General features: G+C 36.8%; 3 protein-coding genes across 3 annotated transcripts in view; 1 reads left to right on the forward strand and 2 right to left on the reverse strand.

Moving 5' to 3' along the window:
- gnb3b (guanine nucleotide binding protein (G protein), beta polypeptide 3b) overlaps positions 1 to 1,403 on the reverse strand; it is a 37,126-nt gene extending 35,723 nt beyond the window's left edge. Inside the window, exon 1 of the mRNA XM_048203054.1 lies at positions 1,155 to 1,403. The gene's annotated coding sequence lies outside the window, so the exon portion shown is untranslated. The remainder of the gene's footprint in view (positions 1 to 1,154) is intronic.
- Positions 970 to 26,443, forward strand: part of si:dkeyp-113d7.10 (myoneurin) — an 83,863-nt gene continuing 58,389 nt past the window's right edge. The window contains exons 1-2 of the mRNA XM_048203034.1: positions 970 to 1,035; positions 2,069 to 2,164. Of these exons, the coding sequence (XP_048058991.1) occupies positions 2,146 to 2,164 (19 nt within the window). The 5' untranslated portion in view covers positions 970 to 1,035; positions 2,069 to 2,145. The remainder of the gene's footprint in view (positions 1,036 to 2,068; positions 2,165 to 26,443) is intronic.
- The window catches only part of stx1b (syntaxin 1B), a 46,710-nt gene continuing 26,396 nt past the window's right edge, over positions 6,130 to 26,443 (reverse strand). The window contains exons 4-10 of the mRNA XM_048203064.1: positions 18,410 to 18,484; positions 15,450 to 15,523; positions 14,567 to 14,675; positions 14,216 to 14,289; positions 13,646 to 13,783; positions 12,475 to 12,585; positions 6,130 to 9,758 (exon numbers count right to left, since the gene is read on the reverse strand). Of these exons, the coding sequence (XP_048059021.1) occupies positions 9,678 to 9,758; positions 12,475 to 12,585; positions 13,646 to 13,783; positions 14,216 to 14,289; positions 14,567 to 14,675; positions 15,450 to 15,523; positions 18,410 to 18,484 (662 nt within the window). The 3' untranslated portion in view covers positions 6,130 to 9,677. The remainder of the gene's footprint in view (positions 9,759 to 12,474; positions 12,586 to 13,645; positions 13,784 to 14,215; positions 14,290 to 14,566; positions 14,676 to 15,449; positions 15,524 to 18,409; positions 18,485 to 26,443) is intronic.

The following is a 26,443-nucleotide window of genomic DNA, read 5'->3' on the forward strand; positions in this document are numbered from 1 at the left end:
TCATAGCATGGGAAGATTATATATTTATGTACCTATGCCCTTGCAAATTTTCCACAATTGGATAAAAGGAAATTCTTCCCAGGTGAACAGTTGCTACTTTGATTCCAAATATAAATGATAAAAAGTTTATTTTTTTTCTTCCTTGTTTGTTTGTTATATATATATATATATATATATATATATAATGCGCACTCGCACACATACATATATATGTAACTGTATACTTTTTTTAAACTACATTTTGATAATTCATTTCCTAACAGAACATGTTTGAATTATAACCTCAATGCTCTCAAATAATAAAAATAAATAGCTGGAAAATTAATGTAACATTCACTTCAAATTTATGTGTGATTTTAAAGTTTGTCTCTCATGGTTGGTGTTCTGAAAGAGCCACCATCCACCATCTGTTTTCAATGTCATGGTGTCTTTTTAAAAATGTTTATTATGAATCCATTCATGGATTTTAGGATGTTTAATGCACCTGACAGCTGGGGTAAGCAGTTTGTTTACTGTGGTCTGTAAGATCTTAGATGAGAACACAACATATTCCTAACTATTACTTATTTAATAAACCACATAGGATTTTGCTCTTGATGCTTGATTTTTTTACATGATAAGAATAATCAGACTCCATCTCCTTGTTCAGACTCATCACTAAGTTAGATGATCACTTGCTGCAAAATCTAGGTATCACTGTTGAAACTTTTGAACATTCCCCACGTTTGATGCATACACCATTACATAATATTTCTATATTTTATGAATTATGTAATTCTTATTTTACTGATATACTTAATTCAGCATGACTCATAAATGGGGTTGTCAGTGATTGATAGTATGCGTCCTTGTGGGCGAACAGGTCCTTGGGCGTGTGCAGATCACAGATGTGTCTGTATGGGAATTCATGATGGATGTTGCAGCGACCACTACAGGTGCCTTAAGAAATTACAGCGCGTGACAGCAGCTACAAGAAAAACGCGCCATTTCTCGACCTTACCGAGGACCAGATACCATACCTCGAAGGTAACAAAGGTAACGAATCTAACGATTATAGAAATTTTTTTTATAATTTTCCATTCGAATTTTAATCATAACATTTAGCCTATCCTAAGGGAATAGTTCACTCCAAAAAGAAAATGTTATTTACTCACCCTCATGTCGATTCAAACCTGTGAACTCTTGAGGAATCTTCACTCAGTGACAACGTCCGCCAGTGACACCAAAAAGCACCATAAAAGTTTAATAAAAAGTAGTCAATATGACTAAGCTCTGTATCCCAAATGTTCTTTGTTTTGTGTGAGGAACAGACAAAAATGAAGCCGTTTTTCACTGATAATTTTGCCCACACAAACCGAAGCTGGCTTCAAGCGCGCGTTTCCGTCCAGAAATGGCGCGTTGAGGTTTTGACTTCATAACGACAGGGCTCGTCTGAGGTGAAAATTATCATTTAATAAATACAAAGTTTTGGCATGAAATTCTAACGGGCAGGCTAATAGGTCCTTTAACACAACCTGCTAATTATCACATCATTATCTATAGGTCACAGCTGATTGGTTCCTGCTGTATTAGTAGCAATGAGCTGCATGCTTAATCTTTAAATGCAATGCAAGTTAGCATTGCTTAGCAGCGCAGCGTGCTTCAGAAACCCTCCACCTTCCCCAGCTCCACCTGTATAGATCTGCTACGGTTATTCATGTAGGCTATATTGTACAGCAGCAGCATGTTGTGTATGTATGTGCAGTAGCAAGTCCCGTACTTGCTCTGCAGCAGCAGCGTAGCAGATCTTTTCCCCCAAGACCAAATACATTGTCATATCCATTACCATGCCAAACACTCCGAGAGTTGTCATGACAGAACTGCTTAAATTGTGTTTTATAAATCTATCATGTGGCTTCAGAAGACTTGAAATGTAACACATGAGTTATACTGACTTTATGAGATAATAATCAAAACATTTTTATGCAGATAGCCAGCTTATTCACAAAATTCTTGATAATTGCATATTGCTTTTGGGATACTGAGAATGTTAATTTGCTATGTGGATGAAAATTAATCTGATTCTCAGGTGCTGCTGGGTGCAGAATACTCGAATAGTCTATGAATGAGTGAACTGGTTGATTGAGGTCTTGGAGTGTCCACTAGATGGTGAAAGATCCTTTAGGTAAGTTTTCACCTTCAGACAGATTGTCCTTTTGGATAATTCTGAAACAAGTTAAAGGGTTAGTTCACCCAAAAATGAAAATTCTGTCATTTATTACTCACCCTTATGCTGTTCCACACCTGTAAGACCTTTGTTAATCTTCGGAACACAAATTAAGATATTTTAGTTGATGGCTCCGTGAGGCCTGCATAGGGAGCAATGACATTTCCTCTCTCAAGATCCATTAATGTACTAAAAACATATTAAAATCAGTTCATGTGAGTACAGTGGTTCAATATTAATATTATAAAGCGATGAGAATATTTTTGGTGCGCCAAAAAACAAAACAAAATAATGACTTATATAGTGATGGCCGATTTCAAAACACTGCTTCAGGAAGCTTTGGAGTGTTATGAATCAGTGTGTCGAATCAGCGGTTGAACCACTGTACTCACATGAACTGATTTAAATATGATTTCAGTACCTTTATGGATCTTGAGAGAGGAAGTGTCATTGCTCCCTATGCAGGCCTCACTGAGCCATTGGATTTCAACAAAAATATCTTAATTTGTGTTCCAAAGATTAACGAAGGTCTTACGGGTGTGGAACGGCATGAGGGTGAGTAATAAATGACAGAATTTTCATTTTTGGGTGAACTAACCCTTTGAGCTATTTAGTAGCCTAGACATGTTTCATTAATTTAATTTCAAAGCAACACTGCATTTGCTTGAGAGTTTTTGCAGCTTCTCAATTCAGATTCATTTAAATGCTAGACTCCATACAGGTCCAGTGCATTCAGTTGTATTGACAACTTAAACCTGTTTTGAGGCTGTGAAGTCAATGTTTTGGGTCCTGCTTGAAATGTGTGTTTCTAAGGGTGTGGAGTGAAAATTGCATGTTTTACAAGGGTGTTTTTACACCTATAGAAACTAAATGCATAACTCATGAATTGAGAGTAATATATTGAAACCTCTGCCTAAAACATTAACATACAAAGCTTGTAGCTCAAACAGTGCACAGTGACTGAATTATTTTTAAACGAAAATGTACTGCCTGTTGCTTAGCAACTGGAAAACCAGCCCTTCATACCTGCCAAGTTTGGCAAGTTTTCACTGAAAGGACTAAATTAATTAATTTAGAGTAATGATAAGTACTTGTTGGTCTTGCACAGCTCCCAGGGCATCTTCTGGTGCAATCAATAACAACATAATTGAGCAAAACCCCATTATCTTTCTAAATAACTTTATCTACTTTGCACACAGGGGTCTGGGGTGAATGTGGCTGGCTTAATAGTTAATTGAAAGTGTGTCCAACGCTTTCCAGTGGATGAAACATCTTTAGCACCATTCAGATGGAATTAATTTGTTAAATGACAATTACTGATTCAGATGTGACTTCTGTCATTTTTACTGAGGTGTCTATTATAAATTTACATTTACACAATTCACAAATTACAACATTTTATATATATAATTAAGGGAAGAGGCTCAAACCTGATGCTGCTACCACAGTGGCCGTTCTGATCAAAATCTCTTTATTGATTTTAGTTTTTATTTCGACTAAGATGCCAGCATACTGTAAAAAGATTGCTGGAGTTGGTTTTACAAGAAAATACTATTTCAGTCATTCTACTTCAAATCTTCACGTTTAATTCAATGTGTTAGTTGCTGTTTCTTTGTTTTACTAACAATTTTTGAGTGAAAATGATTTCTATACCATTTTTTCTTCCTACCAGTGCAGTACTTGAAACACCAACTGTTTTTATTTTACCCACAAAGTTGGCAAAAACATCTAAATCCATAATGATGGTGCACCAGGCAGTGCAGCCTGAAAGTTAGCTTCAAAAACACTGTAAAATAAAAGTCAGTATGCATGTTTGATGCATATAAAGCTTCTTTTATGTTATTGACTTCCCCCACCCCTGCCCGTCATCTGAGAAAGGAGTAAATATAGGGAAGACAACTACAGCAGTTGTACACTGGACAATCGTTTTTCTTTATTTTTTGTTTCAGTTCATAATATCTGTTTGTTGGGGTTTTTCTTTTTTCATTTTTCATTTCAACTTAAAATTTTGACACACTTATAAAAGACAGCATCTGCATAGAGTTCTCATCTTAAAGATCCATGGAGAAAAGAGGGAGAGAGAGAGATTGTGAGAGAAGGGAGGAAGATAGCAAAGGGTTTAGGGGAGGAGAGGGATACTGGTACGCCACACTAACCAAACAGAACAGCAAACAGTATTACAAGAGAGAGGGGAGAGAGAGGGACAGTTAGGTTGTTTGTTTGTATCTTTTTCCTTTTTTTACAATACAGTACACACATACACACACAGAAAATAAAAGACAGAAGTTGCAATTCCAGTCAAAGTTGCAGAAATCGATTTAATTTCTTCCTTCCCATCCTTGGTGCCCATCTCATTGTGGTTTCTGCCCTGAATGCACGTTCAACTTACATCCTAGTGGGGTGAGAAGACGGTTGGCGACACATAAAACGACGGCTGGAACCACAGTTAGTGGCTGTTGTTTCCCTCAACTCCCACAATAATATTGAAGTCGGCGTTCTTCAGTGCTTTCAAATGTGTGTGTGAGAAAGCCCTTTTCTTTGTATTGCACAGATGAGTGTTTTTCTGTTTGCTTTGAGCATTATTGTTTCCTACTGTACTTTTAAAGAAAACCTCTAAATCCCAAGAACTGTGCTCTTTGTATAAGACCAGAGCTCATCCCCTGTTAGGTTTGGCTTTTGAGCTTCAGCCATGCTACAGTCTATTCACGCAAGGTTTTCTAACCGACACCGATTGTGAAAGCGTCCAAACATACCACGAAATGCACAGAAATGCCACTATTTGTTCTAAATTTGATATTGCCAATATGGTGAACCTCTGTAAGAAAAGCAGTCGAGTTGCATGGAAGCTACAGATGGTGTGCATTTGACCTGTAGACCAATCGATGGTGTACATGGAGGGAAGCACTTTTTTCCCCCAGAGTTAACGGCTCTCTGAGGTAACACAACATATTGTATTGAATCTGATGTTCAAGTGTTGTTCCACTTTTCTTCGTTATAGAGTACTCTTGACATCACTGCTTTAAGACAAGCGAGTGGTCGGTAGCAAAGCAATGCGACCAGGGCAAAGAACAAGAAAATCAATCAACCTCACAACTTTGACAGGAACTATTTTAGTTGTTTTATACATGGACATGCAAATCATTTTTTCTCTCTTTGAAATATTTACAATAATTACAAGACAAAGATTCAGTTCAGATTGACAAAATCGCGAGCATTCAATATTACTACTAATATAACACAACTTCTCGGGATTTTTAAATCATCGTAGTTATATAATTCATCACATTTGATAATGGTATAATTCAATTATGTCATCCTTATCCAGTCATCTTCCCGTTCTAATTGGAATAGTGTTTTCATCACATCATTACAGGCCATCCTCTGTAATTGATGATCATTTTGCTGAAATCACAGTTTGAGCACCATCTCCACAAACCGTTTCCTCGTTCTAAATCTAACACTGAAACAAGAATACTGGTATAAAGTTTAATGGGAATATACATCAAAGGAATGACACAAAAGGGGATGAAATTAAGGAGGATCATGGCTGGGGCTGTTGAGAAAAATCACGATCGCAGGTCTTGGGTGCTCATTAGCCGTGGACCAAGAAGTCATATCCGTTAACGTCAAAGTCTTTGAGAGCTGTCAGTCAGGTGCGATGCATCTCCAAGACAGCTAAAGCACACGTGGAAACTAAGCAGCGAGGATTACAATACACAAAGCAGTCTACGTAGCTGAGACGGCTTCGTTGATCATTCTAGGCGGGAGCGTTCTAGCTTTGTTGCATCACTGTTCGCTCGCCGTGCAGTTTAGGCGTAAGGGTTTTTTCTTCACCTGCAGTGATGAGGCACTCAACAACCCCAACCAAAAAGACTATTATGCCGTTAAACTCTAAAAGGTACATTGTTTTTTTTTTTTATATATATATATATATATATATATATATAAGTAGTTTGTAATTTTCACTCATTTACAAAATGCCTTCTCAATGTGCTGTGTTATGCCAGTGCTGTCTGGTCATATCAGTGTCTGTGTGACGAACATCCAAAAACAGTGTTGAAAAATGAAAATAAGACAACTGAGAAAACTTTCATCCAGATCTGTGCCCATGTTAGTTTACAGTTTTTTTTTTATTTCATTTTCTTTTAACCAGAGCTGATCTAATGTCTACGTCTAATGTATTGCCAGCACAGAGGAAGCAATGCAAGTGAGCTGAACAAGGGGTAAATGGCAACATAAACAGCATCATTGAGGGGAGAAAGAAAAAACAACATACAGTACACACAACATATTTGTTTTGTACGTAGCTGTTTTTGGAGAAAGTGCTTTAAAACGAACAGGCTTGTGTAGTATACATTATACATATTGTTCAGAATGAATATAAATAAATAAATAAATAAACCTTTATAACAAGAACCTTGTGGAATTGAAAACATAGTAAATGTATACGCAAGATAGTTCACAAGATTTACGGGCGGGGAGGACTACACAATACAGTTGACTGTAACATTGTGCTCTGTACTCGCATAACGCTTTGGCTTTTTAGTCTTATTACTTTTCTTAACATTTGAATGAAGTCGGCACAAAACTGGAGCGCTAGAGCTGCATACCATAGACCTGCAGACCAGAGAAGCCCCTTGCGCCCGACGCCGGTTAGCGTTGCGGTGCAACCGAGGGCTCCAACAGCAAACGAGCACACACACACACATCCACACACACAAATGCTCATGCTCACTTATACAGCAACGTGTACGTAAAAAAGGAAAATATGCCGAAGGGACAGGGCACGCATACATGGCCTTTTGAGTTGCACAATTCGACACCGCAGCACACGACTCACAATAAAGAATAGTCTTACGAAAGAATTCACATATCATCACCAGTTAAGCACAACAATCAAGTTTGGGAGTACATAAGGGGAAGGGGAAATGAACAAGATGCGCAAAAATTATTAGTACCCAGAGTGTTTCCAGAGGGCGAGGAGGGGGGGGGAAGTACGTCGTTTTACACTATGGACGTGGTTTAGGAACAAAATACCTGACAACAAACAGATTTTGTATTCATGTGCACATCCACAGGGAACACATTCATGGGGACCACGTTAAAACTCCAGCATTGTCAGGGTCATGATGAAATAGAAAGGAGAAATATTAAATGAAGTCAATCCCCCCATCCAACCCTTAGAGATTCATAATAAATAATCATAAGAAAAAACAAATAAACATATTAACAAAACGGAAAACGGTACAACCCAAAAAATGTGGCGGCATAAGACATTGTTTTCTGTGATTGTAAAGTGCACACATGATCGAGAGCCATGCAAACTAACAAAGCGAAAGTTGCATGCGGTAACAAATAAGGGCCTTCCAGCTATATCTTCTACTAAAAAACAACACCGACATACATATTTACCTCATTTTACCATACATGTAAGTGATTCGACACTAAATACACAGAAGTTTCAAAGAAAACATGCTGGACGTTACTGGAATGATTAAAGCAAAATAGTCCCGGCCCTCTGCCTCAGGCTTTCCAAAAAAATGTGTACAGTATATATCCCCAAAATCGTTCCTGTTCCCTACTACTTTGCTTTAGGTAGGTAAAGGGGTGGCGGGACGGGGTGGGGGGGCTCCTGTTATATATTCTATGATAAGCAGTACATGGAAAATGAAGTCCGTATTGAGAAAAGGAGTGCACTTTCAGAGTTGGTACATGTTCTGTAACGTCATGAACATGAGGGTGAGGGCGTTCTAAGTCAAGCCAAGAGGGATTCTGTATCAACAAAAGCAAAAAAACAGAGCTAAAGTTTGGTTTTGAATTTTAGCCCTTGAATTTAAAGCATGCAGTACATAATTAAACAAGCTGGCACTTTCTGTCCGCAAAGAAAAGGATGCAACGAATTAATGATACAGCTGTTTGATTTGTGTTTCAAAAAAAAAAAAAAAATCTTTGGACAAAATCAAAGCGTCTTATTCTAAGCTAGCATTATCTTGACAAGATGCTGTCTCTCTGGGCGTTCAGAGCTGGATTTGAGTTTTTTCATATAAAGTTTGTGAAAATTTCTTTATATTTAGTCGCTGCATAATAAGTATCCTACAAGTTTCTTCAACAGAACTGAAGATTGCATCTACAGGAAAATATTTAGTCAGGTAGCTCATCAAGAGCTCGTATCATTGTTTCAGATATGTAGAATTTAATAAGGATCCAACTATCATGTCCTAGTAGTTATTTTTATTAGTGTCTCTTCATTAACTAGCACCAAGGTGAAAAACGTCAAACTCCCAAATCGATCCTTCAATACCAAAACGGTCCTGTTCAAGCCTATCCTTTATATTATTACATAAAATATATTTGCAATTCATTAAATAAGGCAAATAAAAAATGCAAAACTAACTATCAACTGAAAAATAAGGAATATTAATTTCAGCAGACCTAACCACCCTCCAAAAGATAATATTTAGGCTAGGCGTTGCTTCAAGTATTGACATTTTCTTTTCTCAAAATGTTCCCACTAAGAAATCTTCGGCGTAGACAAATAAATTTAGTCTCTTTTAGAGTCATTCCATAGGTTGCCATGAATTAATTCAAAAAGCAGGGGCAAATCACTATCAAAACTGCATAGTTCAACAGTTTGCGATGCAATGCCACCCTATCGATCCCAGCTTTCTATATGTGTTAAAATGAAATGTCCGTTCCTTCACTGCCTACCATCTACAGTACAGCAAATGAAGTCAAAAGAAAATCATCTTTATGTACAAACTTGGTGATATCACTTCCTCTCACAATTCGCAATGATGTGTGCTTCTACATTTTTTCTTCATTTGTTTAAGGTTGGGGTTAACCATAACCCTTACCACAGTAAAACTGTTAAGACAGAAATTCAGCTATGAGGTTGACGGTGCTTTTAATCTACAGCACTCCATCGGTAATGAGCTAACAAGGTAATAAATGAGATTTCATCTGAATGCAAGCAACCACTCTGAACGCTAGGCCATTGAAATCGGACTAGTACTACTGTCTATAACATCTATGCAGTCAGTTGGTTATTATTCGTAATGCTAGTATGGTTTGCCAAACACCATGTTCTGCCGGAACGTAAAACAATTTAGCAGTTGCTGGCATTGTCCTGGAGGCCCCCCCAAAAATGAAAGCAACGCTAAAAAAATAAAATAAAAACAAAAAGTTGAGTTTTATTCCTTTACAGGTAGTAACCCATGTGCTGCTTTTATGTTCAATACATTTACATGTACAGTTTGTAAATATTATGTGTATTTGAACCCACTTTTGTATATATTTAAATCAGCTAGTACGTAACATCTCCTTTTATTTATTTATTTATTTTTTGATTGTTTGATTTTTGAATATTCGATTTTTAACCCTACCCAACCCCCGTTTTATGACAGTTTCCTTATCTCGTGTTTAAGTTGATAAAACACTCAGCTTTCCAAGTGTTTGTCTTTCTTCATGTCGTTTAGAAGCCCAGGGTTCCTCCGATAGTGGACGCCAAAACCACTCCCAGTATTACACAGCAGATGATGATCATGATCTTCTTCTGCAGAGGGCGAAAAAGAAGGAGAAAGAAAGAAAGATGTGCAATTAAACATCCAACAGATCAACAATCGTTTGGTTTGTTCATCTAGCTACTCTATTACTCGATTGCGCAGTAGTACGCAGTCAGCAGCATCACCTCATCTTAACCACACTTCAAATCGTTAAATGAAACCATGAACAATTAAACCATTACCAAAGTAAATCATTACATTCATTAAAAGTTAATTAAATTATTGATGAAAGGACCCACTCTGGGACATTGGCTCTTTGAATACTGACTGCATTTGAGAAGGTGGTGATTAGATAGCGTGTAAATGTAAAGGCTAAATACAGTGCTAACATCATTCTAAACTTTGAAATCTCAAAAGGAAACGTGTACTGAATGTGATGTCATGGAGGGAAGCTGTAAATATTATATTGTGCCAAGAGACTAATGCCAAACAGAATTAACTAAATGAAAATACTGTTGCTTGGTTGGACATTCAGATGGAAAACCACACTGTAAAAAATCAAAAGTTGAGAAAACTTAAAAGTTTTAGGCAACAAACTTCAGCAGATTTTTGAGTTGTCTTGTTGTATTCAGTTTATACAACAGAAAGTTGAGAAAACTCAAAAATCTCCTCCAAAACAAGTTGCGAAAACTCAAAAATCTGCTGAAGTTTGTTGCCTTAAACTTTTAAGTTTTCTCAACTTTTGATTTTTTATAGTGCACATGTAAGTTTGAAGCAAGGAAAATTTACTTTGCAGCTTTTTATAGTGATCATCTGGACAAATATATCTTTATTTCTTTTTTTATGGACCAATTTGGGGAGTTTAAATCTAAAATAGGCGATACCAAGACACAAAAGTTCCATTAAAATATGATGTGACAAAATGAATCACCAAATAAATAAAAAAATGAATCACCAAATAGTAACTACTCGATTGACAAACACAAAACAAGTGTCCATTTTTAAACTTAAAACCTGGATTTATAGTACATACAGACAATTTAACCTACTCTTAATGTGTTTCTTTAATTTATTAACAAATTGGAAGTGTTACTGTATGCCATACTGTAATAGGTCAAACAGTATTTCCAGATGCGGTGTCCTACCCTGGTTTGATGAAATTCATGGGCTTTCAAAAACCAAAAATATTTATTTACAATAATTGCAGGCAATCAAATTTGCCCTGCAGTAGCTGGCTGGGGATTTGCAACCCCTTGTCTCAGAAGTTGCATTTATATTATCAATGAAAGCTGCAACGTGCCTGGTTTAATCTGAATGATTTTATCATTTGTTTATTTAATTACTATCCTTAATTGATTTGATTATTCGCTGCAAATAACTGTAGATCAATCAATCATTGACAATTCTTCACCTGGCATTTCTGAAGGTCTGGTAAGTGAATAAATGTAAAGATTATGTTTCACCAGATCTGCAATTTGACTCATCAGAAAGCATAGAAGTAGGTGGCATACCACCAAGAGTCTGCTGCCTTTAGACCACTGCAATGGACGTTAGCCAGCAAAACTGCAGCAAAAAAGCTGGGAGCAGACAGCATCTGTTGAAGAGCCAATGAGTGCCAAAGGAGCAATATAGTTTTTCTTTGGATGGTTTAAAGGTGCCCTAGAACGTTTTTTCACAAAATGTAATATAAGTCTAAGGTGTCCCCTGAATGTGTCTGTGAAGTTTCAGCTCAAAATACCCCATAGATTTTTTTAAATTCATTTTTTAACTGCCTATTTTAGGGCATCATTATAAATGCGCCGATTCAGGCTGCGGCCCCCCGAGCTCTCGACTATAATGCAGTGCATAAACAAAGTTCACACAGCTAATATAACCCTCAAAATGGATCTTTACAAAATGTTTGTCATGCATGCTGCATGCATACATCGGATCATGTGAGTATTGTATTTATTTGGATGTTTACATTTGATTCGGAATGAGTTTGAGGCTATGCTCTGTGGCTAAAGCTAACATTACACACTGTTGGAGAGATTTATAAACAATGAAGTTATGTTTATGCATTATACAGACTGCAAGTGTTTAATAATGAAAATAACGACGGCTCTTGTCTCCGTGAATACAGTAAGAAACGATGGTAACTTTAACCACATTTAACAGTACATTAGCAACATGCTAATGAAACATTTAGAAAGACAATTTACAAATATCACTAAAAATATCATGTTATCATGGATCATGTCAGTTATTATTGCTCCGTCTGGCATTTTTCGCTATTGTCCTTGCTTGCTTACCTAGTCTGATGATTCAGCTGTGCACAGATCCAGACGTCCTGCCCTTGTCTAATGCCTTGAACATGAGCTGGCATATGCAAATATTGGGGGCGTACATATTAATGATCCCGACTGTTACGTAACAACGTGTTATGTTGATAACATGTAACATGTATATATATGTATATTCGCCTGTTCTTCGGAGGTCTTTTAAACAAATGAGATTTACACAAGAAGGAGGAAACAATGGAGTTTGAGACTCACTGTATGTCATTTCCATGTACTGAACTCTTGTTATTCAACTATGCTAAGGTAAATTCAATTTTCAATTCTACGGCACCTTTAAGTGGTTTAGGAATAATTTCAAAATGCTCTTCTATTACTCGTTTTTGTACATGACAGGACTGAGCCTGTGTTCTCTAGAATGCGTGAATCATTGTACACAAAAGGCATAATATTGAAAGACGTCAGGTGTAGCAGCTGATAGTGTTTTTACCTTGCGTGCCTGACTCTGGTATTTGACAGCCTTCTTGGTGTCAGAAACTGCTCTCTCTACATAGTCCACAGAGTGTTCCACGTTATACTCAATTCTGTCAATCATCTCTCCCTGTGAATGACAAAAATAGGCACTTCAAACAACTTCTTCACAATATCCACATACACACACAAAATCACTGTATCAAATGCAAAAAAACAGAAGACTTGAAAGTTAAGATTCACTTAAATCTTTTATGCAGCCTGATTTCAACCCCACAAGTTGTGATGACTGAGTGCACCCTTAGCCCTTTGAGCAAAGGCCCTTAACCCCAGGTTGATCCATGGGGTATGTCCTTGTACCTTAACATGATGGCATTCTATAGCAATGTCGTGTAAACTATTTCCATTGTCCTTGGTTGTGTGGAAATATATATATAAATGGCTATCTGTGAACTACATTTGAAAGTGAGCATCACTTTGTAGCGCAACTAGACTTCCAAGTGCTTTTTTCGTCCAGCCCATGTTTACATACAAAATATAAAATGGTGCATCAGTGATCAGCCAAGCCTGACAGATGTTTGTTTATTTCATTGTTCTTCGTTAATTGAAATAAAGCTGGTAAAAAAATATATATATATTACGTGGAAAAGCTTAAATGAAAATTTGAAATGATTCCTTGGCAACTAACTGAAATAAATACTATATAAATAAAATAGTATATACATAATAATTAAACAGGTAATCCACCCAAAAAATGAAAAGAAGATATTTTGAAAAATGTTGGTAACCAAACAGCTGATTACTTTTGGACAATTACTATGGAAGTCAATGGGGCCCATCAACTGTTTGGTTACCAACATTCTTCAAAATATCTTCTTGTGTTCAGCAAAAGAAAGAAACTCATACAGGTTTGGAACAACTTCAGGGTGAGTAAATGAGAGAATTTTGGGTGAACTATCCCTTTAAATGACACTTCTTGCAGGTTTGTAACGACATAAGGTTTAACAAATATAGAGTTTTCATTTTGCCTGAACTATTCCTTTAATTGCTTCCAGACTTGATTGGCAAAATTTCTCAAATCGACAATCCTTTATATACTTTACTAACAGCCTTGTGAAAGGGACTAGCATTTGTTCAAATAGTATTTGGAGCATTTTTGCTCTGAAGAAATGTTGGACTCTTGGTTGTACCTGACTCTCCACCAGCATGGCCATGTCCACAAACATGTCATGGAGCTCACGGATGCTGTTCTCCAACTTGATGATCTCAGTGTGTCGGGTTTCAATCTCATTTAGTGCCTGCTTGGTCATCTGGGAGTCCATTTTGATCTGTTAAACAGAGAATATGAGAAAAAGTTCATGGCAGCAGATCAAGTTACTATTACTAAACATACATTGGCACATATAGATTTTTTGCACTTAGATTGGGTGAAACAGTCAACAAATTGTGAATGCGCTTCCATGGAAATCCAATTCATAGTTCCTGGGAAGTGTCTGGGAAGTGTATGAGTGTAGTGTGTCTCGTGTACCGTTTTAGTTTTCTTTAGGACTGCCTTGCACATTTGCGAAGCCCACTTTTCAGTGGACTATTACCCAACAGTTAAAACGCCAAATGTGCACATTCAGAGGAGTACCGTAAGGGCTCAGGCTACTATTTGTGACTGGATCTTGGTAAAATTACATTTTAAAGTGGAATTAGTCCTGAAATCATGAAGTCATAGTAAAATTAGTTTGTCATTGATTGACGACTATTAAACTTACATCATCAGTGAAGATAGCAAGTTTCCCGCTCTCCAACATGTCTTCCAGCTCCTCATTGGTAGTTGTTCTGCCAGCTAATTAAAGATATTAGAAGTACATGGTATCATTATGTTGCATCCTGAGTATTTTGATGAGATTTGTGTTCCTGTATTAGATCAACTCTTAGAATATGGCTCACAGGTCATGGTTTTGATCCAGTAACATGCTGTACAGCTTTAATGATCAGTCTGTCTCTTCACTTAGTAAGATTTGTAGTTAAAATGTAACTGTGCATTCCAGTTATGTGGAGGATGTTTCTCAACTTTTGCGTGTGGGTGGGTGTGTGTCTTTGTGTGTGCTAGCAGAACTCACTAATTTCCAGTTGTCTCTGAATGCGGTCCTTGCAGCGGTCCCTATATTTGGACTGCGTGGTGTTGTACTCCGTCATCACCTCCACAAACTTGCGTGACAGCGTGGAATGCTGTGGGATAAAGGTAGAGGCTGCACATCAGGATGTGAATACATGCGCTGACAGTAGGCGGCTCGAGATAATAATATTGTGGGCTAAGTGTGATCATTGTGAAATCAGCCCCTGCTTTTGCTGCAGTTTGAGATATTACTGCGCACATTCTGTTTTTGAACAGCAGATGGCACTAAGGAGGGTGTTTGACAGAGCTGCTCAGTGGGAGGGCAGAGGTCACAGGAAGTATGTCTGTCTCTGAGCACACTGGACACCCTGAAGGTCAGATTTGTTACTGTTTTGCTGAATATTGCTTCCATTTTAAAGAAACTATTTAACATAATAACAAAAAGTCTTGAATATCCCCTGAGCACTTCCTATGACCTTATTCCCAAGTGAAAGACACAATGCATGTATTTTTATATATAGGCCTATACATGATTATGTGGAACTCGATGGACACAAAACAAAAGATGAAATCATTCATAACAACTGATAAGTCTGATAGCTTGTAACACTTATATTTAAAAAGGTTAAACAGTAAAAGTATCATTCTGAGATTATTTATTAATTGAATATTAAATATAATAATTAAGAAGTTGTGACATTGCTTGACAATGGAAAACTAAACTAAAAATAATAAATTAATAATAAGTTCTTCTTTGTCGAGTTCCTTGACTCTTTTGTGATAAGTATTTTACACATTGCATTGATTTAACTCAAAAGATTGACAATGATTATCGTTAAGAGAATAAAGATCGTAAATAATGTCAATATTTCTCATTATTTTCATACCTGTGTCTTGCGGATCCGCAAATCTGCAGATGATCTGTTCAACCCCTCCTCTTGCTCGATACTTTGTTCGATTGCTGTGGAATAGAGAAATAAACTGAATATAAGAAATTGTAGTAAAACAGCAAACCCATGCGCACGCAGTGATCATGAGAAATATTGCCTCTTCAACATATTCTAATGATTGACATTTCATATAGCAGCTGTCTCACTCTAGTTACCTGGTTACAACAGTTACTGAGGTGGCACTGCAAGTACAATGCGAAAAAGTAATTGGCGGGCTGAACTGTTACAATGAAAGTGCATACACACTAGGTGTCAGACAAAGTAGTCCCAGAGTAATAACAAGTCCCTTAATCTCAGAAGGACAATAGATCTCACTGTCCACTTCAGGAGACAATGGGATTCACACTCCATTCAGTTCTAATGGAGCTGTGTGCACCATGTGTCACTGGCTGCATCAACGAGAGTGTAGATGAAGTAGCTATCAGAAGGACCGTCACTGTAGGCTACTTGCATGTAGAAAATTTAAAGATACAGTTGCAAAAAAACAAAAACATATATATATATATATATATATATATATATATATATATATATATATATATATATATATACACACACACACACACACACACACACACACACACACACACACAAACCGATCAGGCATAACATTATGACCACCTTTTTGCTGCCAAATCAGCCCTGATCCGTCGAGGCATGGACTCCACTAGACCCCTGAAGATGTGCTCTGGTATCTGTACATCTGCCATGTGTTCCCCAGGTAAGCGACACACACGTACCCGGCCATCCACTTGATGTAAAAGAAAACGTGATTCATCAGACCAGGCCACCTTCTTCCATTGCTCCGTGGTCCAGTTCTGATGCTCACGTTCCCACTGTTGCCGCTTTCGGCGGTGGACAGGGGTCAGCATGGGCACCCTGACTGGTCTGCAGCTATGCAGCCCGATATGCAACAAACTGATGCACTGGGTATTCTGACACCTTTCTATCAGAACCAGCATTAACTTCTTGAGAAATTTGAGCTACAGTAGCTCGTCTGTTGGATCGGACCACACGGGCCAGCCTTCGCTCCCCACATGCATCAGTGAGCCTTGACCACCCATGACCCTGTCGCCGGTTCACCACTGTTCCTTCCTTGGAGCACTTTTGATAGATAATGACCACTGCAGACAGGGAACACCCCACAAGAGCTGCAGTTTTGGAGATGCTCTGACCCAGTCATCTAGCCATCACAATTTGGCCCGTGTCAAACTCGCTCAAATCCTTACGCTTGCCCATTTTTCCTGCTTCTAACACATCAACTTTGAGGACAAAATGTTCAGTTGCTGCCTAATATATCCCACCCACTAACAGGTGCCGTGATGAATATGATGAGATAGTGTTATTCACTTCACCTGTCAGTGGTCATAATGTTATGCCTGATCAGTGTATATATATATATATGTGTGTGTATATATGCAGAAGTAAGGTGTTTTCTGTGAATGTGCAAGACTTCTGAATTATTAGCCACTATAAGGAAATAACAAGAAGAATATCAAAGTGTAAAGTAAAACTATTTGCTCTACAAACCAGCATGTTTATAATTAAGACAATGCATTAAAATAATATGGTAAGAAATACCAGTTTGCAATATCAAGCAGCATAACAAGCTGTTTTGTACAGCTAAAAATAACTGGAAGCGAATGACACTAGAAGCCAGACACAATAAAATTACAAATGGCTACGCCCACACTTACCTGAAAAATAAGGTGAATACATTTAATATGTTATATATAAATATATGTTATGCAAATAGTAAAAATAGAATAATATTTTTATAAGGGTTTGTGTTGCCATCAACCAATTAATGTTGTCATGAAGTAATTTTCTTGTGGTTTCCAAAGAGATTAATCACATGGCATTCAAGGCTCAGGTGAATGGCTCTAAAAAATGTCTGAAAACAAAGTTGGCAGGTCATGTACTTCTGGTCGATCAACTGCCATTGAGATGAATGAGAATGCTAACTGATACTGATAAATAAATACTTTGAATGTTGCGATCCTATTGGACTTATGATAGCATCCTGAGTCGTAACAAAGCACTGTTCGCCAGCGGAGAACTGGCCTCCCGACTAAGCCTGGTTTCTCCCAAGTTTTTTTCTCCATTTTAACACCTATTTGCCACTTGTTTGCCACCCGATGTCACCTGTTGGAGTTTAGGTTCCTTGCTGCTGTCGCCTTTGGCTTGCTTAGTTGGGGACACTTGACATTTGACTTGACATTTGATATTCAACAGTGCTTTGATCTGCCTGCATTGACACTATTCTTTAAGAGCTGCTGTGCAGCCAAAATAATGTACCAGTTATCAATGTAAAGCTGCTTTGACACAATCTACATTGTAAAAAGTGCTATATAAATAAAGGTGACTTGATACCTCTCTCTAAGTATTAGGTATAGGTGTAATAAAAATACATTTCAATTAATTTAATTACTTATACTGTATTAGTTACTGAAAAATGTTATCTTGTTCTTGGGGTGGAGTGCAACTTTTTGTCTTTTCCTGAGCGACTTCAGAAGGAGAACACTTCAAAAGAGATTAGTTGAAACTCCTACTTGTTAAGAATTTTCTATTGCTCAACTCCCTTCGCCTCAGGTGGCTGCCTTTTGAATCAAAGATTGAGTCCAAATTAGCTTTGCCTACGTGATGAAGAAGGTTTTAGGAGCTTTTAGAGGACTAAACTTCATGTATACTTGCAGATAGACTTCTCATTTTCTCACGCTAAATTCAAGGAGTTGAAGAACATTGCAAGAATGTTCACTATCTCAAGCTGATCTGTTTCATTATTTATATAGAGAGAGCAGGATAATAGTTTTTAATGTTTTACATAAAATACATGTTAAAACAATCATACAGAAATATAAAAGTGCTAATAAAGTTAAAATTTCTGTTTTTTATACCTTTTAATTTAGAGCGCACTTTATTGGCTGTCTTCTTAATGTCAGCTGTGAGGTCCTCCAACTCCTGCTTGGTCTCTGCAGAGCAAAAACACAAGGAAATACAAAAGAAAAGTTGTTTAAATACATATAAGGTTGAGTTTTCATTGTTAATGAGCACTGGTTGCATGGGTACGAAGTCGTGTGACAACATACTGCATTACGATAGACAGACAGACAGACAGATATAGATAGATAGATAGATAGATAGATAGATAGATAGATAGATAGATAGATAGATAGATAGATAGATAGATAGATAGATAGATAGATAGATAGATAGATAGATAGATAGATAGATTTTCTAACAAAAAATCTAAAAATCTTCTTATTTTTCATAATCAATTTTTTACTGGAGCACTTGACCAAAATACAGATTAACAATCCAGATTTTTTGCAGTGCAGTGTATGTTAGTTTTTAAGACTGTAACCTTTGAAAATATCTCAGGCCATATAATGTTCTTGTTCTTTAAAGTGAAAAATGAGCACTCTGGTTAAGCGGTGGATGTGTGTACAGACTGCAGGCTGCAGTCATATGTTGATTGATAGTTACTGCAGTGCCATTCACTCCCTGGACACCACCTCAGCCTTTTCAACTCCCACCTACACACTCTCCTTTCCTCTGACTAATCCTATCCCTCGCTGCTTTCTCTCATTTCTCCAGCCATGAGAGTTTGATGACCATGACATTTCTTCCTCTACGAGTATTTATGCCAGTATCACTTTATCAACAGGGATTATTTAGGAGGAATAATGCACTTGCAAATTCATACTGAAATATTTATCATAATATATGTGTACACTGACTGTCTGATTTTAGTTCAGTCATGACTCTAACCGAGCGCTGATTGGTTCCTATAACGTTGTGACATTAGCCAACTAGATGTACTTCCTAATCCATGTGACCATATGTTTCGTACCCAAGCCTGCGATCGCCCTGTGGCGCGATTATAAAAAATGTTGTTTACCCCTCCTCCTCCCTAGTGCCACCTGTAGAAATCTGCTACGGGGGTTTTTAATATATTCTTGCAGCAGCATGTCCTTATGTATGTTATTTTAACTAAGCTGAACAAATTCTCATATTTCCTCAGCAGCGTAGCATATCTCATTTGCCAAATCATGCCCTATGCCAATAAATGCTGGTTCAATAATTCACTCCATGTGTTGGCATAATTAAAACACATATACACAACTTATCAATAAATAGGGTTTAATAAGACGGATTGAGAATTTATACAAGCCCCACACTTTAAATCTCTCAGCGTCTCCTCCTGGCCATCAATATTGTGACTCCTGCTGATCACTTTCAGGGGATGGACAGTGGGCGGCGGGTGGGAGAAGGGTGATAAATTATACGTCTATACGTTGTGAACAGTAATTCATCACTTTGATTGTCGTTTCATAGTATATACGGGTGATTCTTCAATTAGGAGAACTTTCTGTGCCCAAGAATGATTGCTTTTTTTTTTTGGCTTTTAAAGGATAGCTCATAATGGCTTTAAACTTTTTAATTGTGTGTTCTTAATTACTTTTTCCTCATTTTTAGGAGTGTTGAAAGGTTAAATTTGCCTCTATTTTCCTCAAAATATAATCTCTTTAGTTAAGTTAATTGATTGTTAGCTTTTGGCAATTGGGTATTATTTTGATTTGCATGTTGGGTTGACCAAATTCAGTATGCTGGAACATATTTTTGTAATATCCTTAATATATTTGTATATGAAAAATGACTTTTTTAAGCATTTAGAAAAATCTGAACATCTGCATTGATACCTGCATATTCCCTTTATCAGAGAATTACAAACTTTCAAAGAGTAGAAATTATTTAAATTAATTAAAAATAAATTAAAACTATTTGTGATTCATAAATATTGCTAATGTGCCATTAAAAATATTTAAATCACTTTTATTTTTAAAAAAGCACATGACAAACAAAACAGTGTAAAAAGCAATGCTGTCCTGTAAAACAAATGATCTGTTTAGTCACTCATGTCTGTTAAAGTGCTGTAGTCAGGGTGTGGCCAGTTCCCCTGTCCATCGATTAAACAAAAGTGTAATGTATCTCCTGTCACTGAGTTTGCATCGCAATATTTGCACACCGCTACACTATTGTTGTCCTTACAGACAGCTAAATGCGGTCCTGCTCTTTCCTGTTCTAAACAAGCCGTTGTCTCATGTCAGCTTTTTTTTTCTCATGTGGTCGAGAGATCGATTTGACCGATGAGAATGTTTCTTGTCACACCCACTGTTTAACATGACATCTGACCAGCACTTTAATAGCTCTTAAATGTGATTTTATTTGTATCAGTTAGCAGTTGCCACATGTTTGCTAAAGCAAGCCTGTTGCATCAGAAACGTGAGGTTTAGGATTTCTGCAAAATTTTCATTCATACAGTTCTACAAAATCTACCTCTGCATGTTTGTTTATTAAATATTTTTCACAAATTCACAGAATTCTGCAGATTTTTTTTTCCCTCAAAATTTCCTCATAAAATATGAAAAGGCTCTTACAGGTCTGGCTTGGCCTATTAATAACAGACTTTTATGATCTTTTATTAGCTAATGTTTATCTAATATGAATTTACTAGTAATTTATGATAGCTAGATAAATTACATGAACCTGAATTCTGTGTAGCATATGGTGTTTGTTGATGTCTGCTTAAAAAAAACATTATGTAATTTCTGCAGGTTTTTTTGTTGTTGTTGTTTTTTTGGCCACATATTACCGCCTACTGCAAAATGCATTTAGAAAAACATTCCAACAAATAAATTAACACTTATAGCAATGCTTTTATGTTTATATATTGAACATGCAATAAAATCCAGACCATTGGCAGTAAAGAAATGCTAACCATCAAATTTATCATCCCTCGCTAAGTGAACTATGCACAGCTCATTTTTACTTGCTAACGTCACTCACCTGCAGGGCAACATGGAGAACTTTTGGGGGCAGGAGTTCATTCTGTGCTATAATTTTGATGGCTAATTTAGTCATTTAAGCTGATTGGGTGAATTAATGAACTAGGGCAAAGAGGTAACCATTAGTCACCCGTAGAGCCAACAGAGGTTAACATTTTTGCTGAAGGTCACAACTGCAGAATTTAAAAGAGAGGGATTCGCTCATCTTTTAGCAAGCTGGCTTTTTCCACAAACGTTGCACATTTAGCTCTGTACAGTAGCACATACAAAAGTATGTAATGTAAAAATAGGGTGACCTCAGTAAAAGGATAATAAAAAATCCATGAAATGCTTTGGTTTTGTGGTGGGGGTGTATTAATGGAGAACTTGGGCTGCTAACGTAGATGTTGTGGATTAGCTTCCAGAAGCGCTGACCCAGAAATGTTCCTGAGATCACAATAAAGCTGTATCACTTGAGGGTGAGGGGGATGGTATTACACTCTTGGTTAAAGATCTAAACACACAAACGTTAGCTTGATCAAGCTGACGTCACCCGTGAACTTGCCAGTGACTGAGATAATATTCCTGTCATATTCTGAGTGGAATATTTTGGATAAAAGGAAAAGGAAAAATGACAGTGTCTGTCTTTCCATTTTTGTATGTATTGAATACAAAGGCTTCTGCTGTAAGAAAGAGAAATGGGCATTGGCCTCAAATTCTCCTTGAACTCCTCGAAAATAAACCTTAAATTCTTCTATACTGTACATGTTATGCAGTTTGTATAACATTACAAGCTCAATAAATAACAAAAACACACACAACACTATATACACTGAAACTGAAGGAGAATAATACAAGGAGAACAATTTAAGTTAGACATTTAAAGCCATAAATGGAAAATTTATCAAGTCACATACTCACTCCCACGTCATTTGCTCTGTATAATTTTGCAAAACTCAAAAGTTGATCTTAAGCAGAATGTCTGAGCATCCTTTTCCGTAAATAACAGGAGATGGTGATTTACACAACCAAAAAGACGAAAAACGTATAATAGTCCATATGACCACTGAATTTTTTCTTTTTGATCATTTTTTTGAACACGGCAACAGGGCTCCAGACTAACATTTGAGAGCAGTGGCACCGGTGCCACTAAGTTCTACAGATGGTGGCGCCAGCACCTGATTTGGTAGCGTTTTGTAACTATATTACTATAGTTTTGCATTAATAAGTGCAGTTACTAATAACATGTCATATTATTAGTAACTGCACTTATTAATGCAAAAGTATAGTGATATGATGATTTTTATAAGGGAAAAATGTAAATATTCAACACTTATTAAATATGCCTTACTGAACTGACAACTTCAGTGATTATAAAAGGAGCACTCTTTACTTGCTTTCTGTTTTTCTTTTTCAGTCACAATTTGAAGAAGTTTTTGTTTTACATGAGACTTTGACATTTCCTACTTTTCCATATATTAGGGAGTGGAAATGGCTAATATCTATTTCTTATGTGCTCCATTAATATTATGTATTTGGTTCTTCTTTATGTAAAGCACTCTGAATTACCATTGTGTATGAAATGTGCTATACAAATAAAATTGCCTTGCCTAATACGCCAATAAGTGCTCCTCTGCTGCCATCTACTGGTTATAGCGGTAATTTCATGTCGTTTTTAAATAAAAGTTTTGCTTCATCTTTTAACTTTTAGTTTTACAAATCACATTAAAAATAACTTTAACACTAAAATTAAAGCTTTGAAGTGTTTGAAAAAGTATGAAGCACTTTAAAAAGTCCTTGAATTTCACTCTCAAAAGTTTGCATGAACCCTGAAATGAATCATGTAAAAACACTCGACCATTTCTGCAACCATGGTTACAGTTAGCTTTACTTACATTACATCCATGGTGAATGTTGGTGATTTTGTTGTGGACTGGAGAACCTTATATAACCTTATTCATGTTTGATATTATACATGTAGTTTGTAACCGAGGATACTTCACCGAATTTAAATGCTTCCCACTAGATTTCTCTGCGATGTTATCAATTCTGTGGCGAATTAAACCGCTTTCTCACTGGATCTCCCAGAGCTGTGTAGTAACAGTATCGCGCTGCGTTGCACTGTTTGTTGTCTGAGTTGAACGGTCTGTGTTTCGCAGCTCAAACGAGTAACGCTGTTACGTTCCGCTTTTGTTTCATTTGCCATTTGATGTTTCTCATATGCATTATGTGCAACAGAAATGGCAGCTCTCATCAGTTGGGCAACGTGGTGGTTGCACCAATGTGACCTCTAACAAAATTTAGTTACACCGGCAGGTAAAAAGATTGCAAAATGTGACCATTTGGTCACAGTCTGGAGCCCTAATGTATAAACTGGCATGTACTTTTGTTACTTTTGAGTGCATGTCTTCCTAACATCTTGAAACAACATGAGCGTGAGTAAATAATGACAACATTTCATTTTGGGTGCCCTATTCCTTTAAGAATTGGTTTATTAAATATGTTCTCCACCTCTCCTCAGGTTTCTGTTTCACACTGACACAGATATCGAGACAGACACTCAACTTCCACAGGTTCTCTTCATCCTTCATGCAGCGTGGTGAAAACAGACAGGGGGGGAGGCAAAAGAAAAGAGAACAGGAAAAAAAGAAAATAATGTTCTTATACATGCATGCAACAACATAACAGAAACAAAGAAACCATGCATTGAAACCAAAGCGAATCACATGCAGTCAAATGTACGAAACTGAACCAAAACTGTCAGACACAGTGAGACATCATCTTTTAAAGATTCATCTATAGCAGCTGAGTCATTCATAGGCTGTGGATTTCTTTAACTAAGCCAGGCAGCTTTAGAGGGCACTCTGGGTTTGGGGTTAAATGCGTTCAATAAGATGTGTCAATGGCATTTGCGGCATAATGTCAGTTACAACAGAAAATAATTTAAAAAAATTTGTAGTTACAATAAAGCACTTATAATGGAAGTAAATAGAGCCAGGCAATACATGCTAAAATATAGCCACAAGCATAGTATAGCCACAATACTTCAATATTAAACAGGTTAACATGAGACTAAAATAATAGAATTCTTTAATAACATGTTTGTGTGAAGTTATTTACAATATTAAACAGTTCTGGGCCTCGAGTTTGATTGGCTGAGCAGTGTTCCAAGAGTCCTGAAAAATGCTTAACTTAAATGCTAAAACTTTTTAAACAGTGTACAGATTTTTCTTTTACTCTTTCTGCAGTTACATGGTTACACCTGTAGGTGGCAAGAAGTGAGTCACTGAATCATTCATTCAAATGGTGTGTTCAAGTGACCATCTATATGAGTGAGTCACTGAATTATTCACTCAAAATATTTGTTTAAAAACAATAATTCAATCAGAAATGAAACAAATGACTGTCTTTTTGGGTGAGTCATTGAATCATTAACTCAAATGATTTCTTTAAAAACACTAATTCAATCAGGAATGAAAACAAGTGACTGTTTTTATGAACGAATCACTGAATCAGTCACTCAAAGAATTTGTTCAATAACACTGATTCATTCAGGAATCACAAAACACCACTACTGTGTGTTATTTAGTCTTTGTCTATGATGAAAAATAGGCAAAGTAACTGGCAATATTGTGTCTAAAGTGTAAGTTACTCAATATTGCCTTCTTGAACTGTTGTATAAAAGCAATATCACACTCACAGGGGCACCATTTACTTCCATTTGAAATGGTACATATCCAAACATGGAAGTACTATGGCACTTTTTTTGTAGCCCCAAATCTATTTTATATATTTAACCTGCCCTGAAACTTATGTTTGATTACTATTAAAAGGTGAAGTATGTATTTTTGGCACCACTAGTGCCACCAATAGGAATAATGACACAAAAATAATGACTCTCTTCACTTGCTTTTCACAAAAAATAGCCTATGAAATGAGATAAAAGTATTTTAACAAAAAAAGTAAAAAATAAAAATACACACTGCACCTATAAAATGGTCTATTTGCTATTCACTGTTAATTCAGAAGCAATTTTTGAGTACCTGTAAAAAAAAAAAAAACGGATCCAACAAAAGCATTTCTTCATTAAATAATGTTGTAACCTCATTGATTTGACAGTTGACTTGCTGCACATATACTAAAGAGCTGCTCTGTCAGAATGACCTCACATATTAGTCACAGACAATACTGGAATGACTCGAACACTCATAGACATTTGCCGTAATTGAACATTGTTGCTGGGGAAAGATGAGGTGAGCAGGATTTTTTAGCAACATTTGAGGACTCAGAGCTGAAGAAACAGCCTCTATAGATGCAGTGTGGGCTGGTGCACTATGAGGTGTGTGGGCTGGGTCTAACAAACACTTGGAGCAATGTGGCGACTCTTTTGTAGAGTGGGTGGCACAAATGCAAGGTATTGGAGAAAGGCTTGAATAGGCTCACCAATGAGCTCATATATCTTACCACACAACTGCAGTGAAGTCATGGAGCTGGTGCTTTCCAAAAAGCGATAAATTCTTTATCGAATTTGCACCCCTCACAATCTTCCTGCATTGTGACCGAATATGCAAGCATAACTTTTTAGGGGTCGTACATGTGTTAAAGTTGCAAAAAATACAAATTCTGTCCTCATTTACTCACCTTCTGTACTAAAATGTTCAAAAAAGTAGTAGTTTAAATTTCCATGCAAAGATTTTGAATATAGCACACAAGTCAGATTTTATGCTTTTAAAGCAGATCTCATCCCCCATTGACTACCATATATTTATTTTTCCTACTATGGTGGTAAATGGGGGGAGAGATCTGTTTGGTTACAAACATTCTTCCAAATATCTTCCTTTATGTTCAGCAGAACAAAGAATTTTATACAGGTTTGGAACAATTTGAGGGGGAGTAAATGATGACAGAATTTTCATTTTTGGGTGAACTATCCCTTTAAGGGCGAGCGGTGTAGTAGACAAATATACAGTGCATCACATTAAATGATGAAAACGTGGGTGAAGTTGAAAGCTAATGTAAAAATGTGTCATCTTGCCCTGAGATAACATAGATATGCATTCACAAACGTGTGTCTGTGTGGTTTATATTTGTGTGCCCGAATGG

Source organism: Megalobrama amblycephala, linkage group LG9 (genome assembly GCF_018812025.1).
Source record: "Megalobrama amblycephala isolate DHTTF-2021 linkage group LG9, ASM1881202v1, whole genome shotgun sequence".
In the NCBI taxonomy this organism is placed as follows: Eukaryota; Metazoa; Chordata; class Actinopteri; order Cypriniformes; family Xenocyprididae; genus Megalobrama; species Megalobrama amblycephala.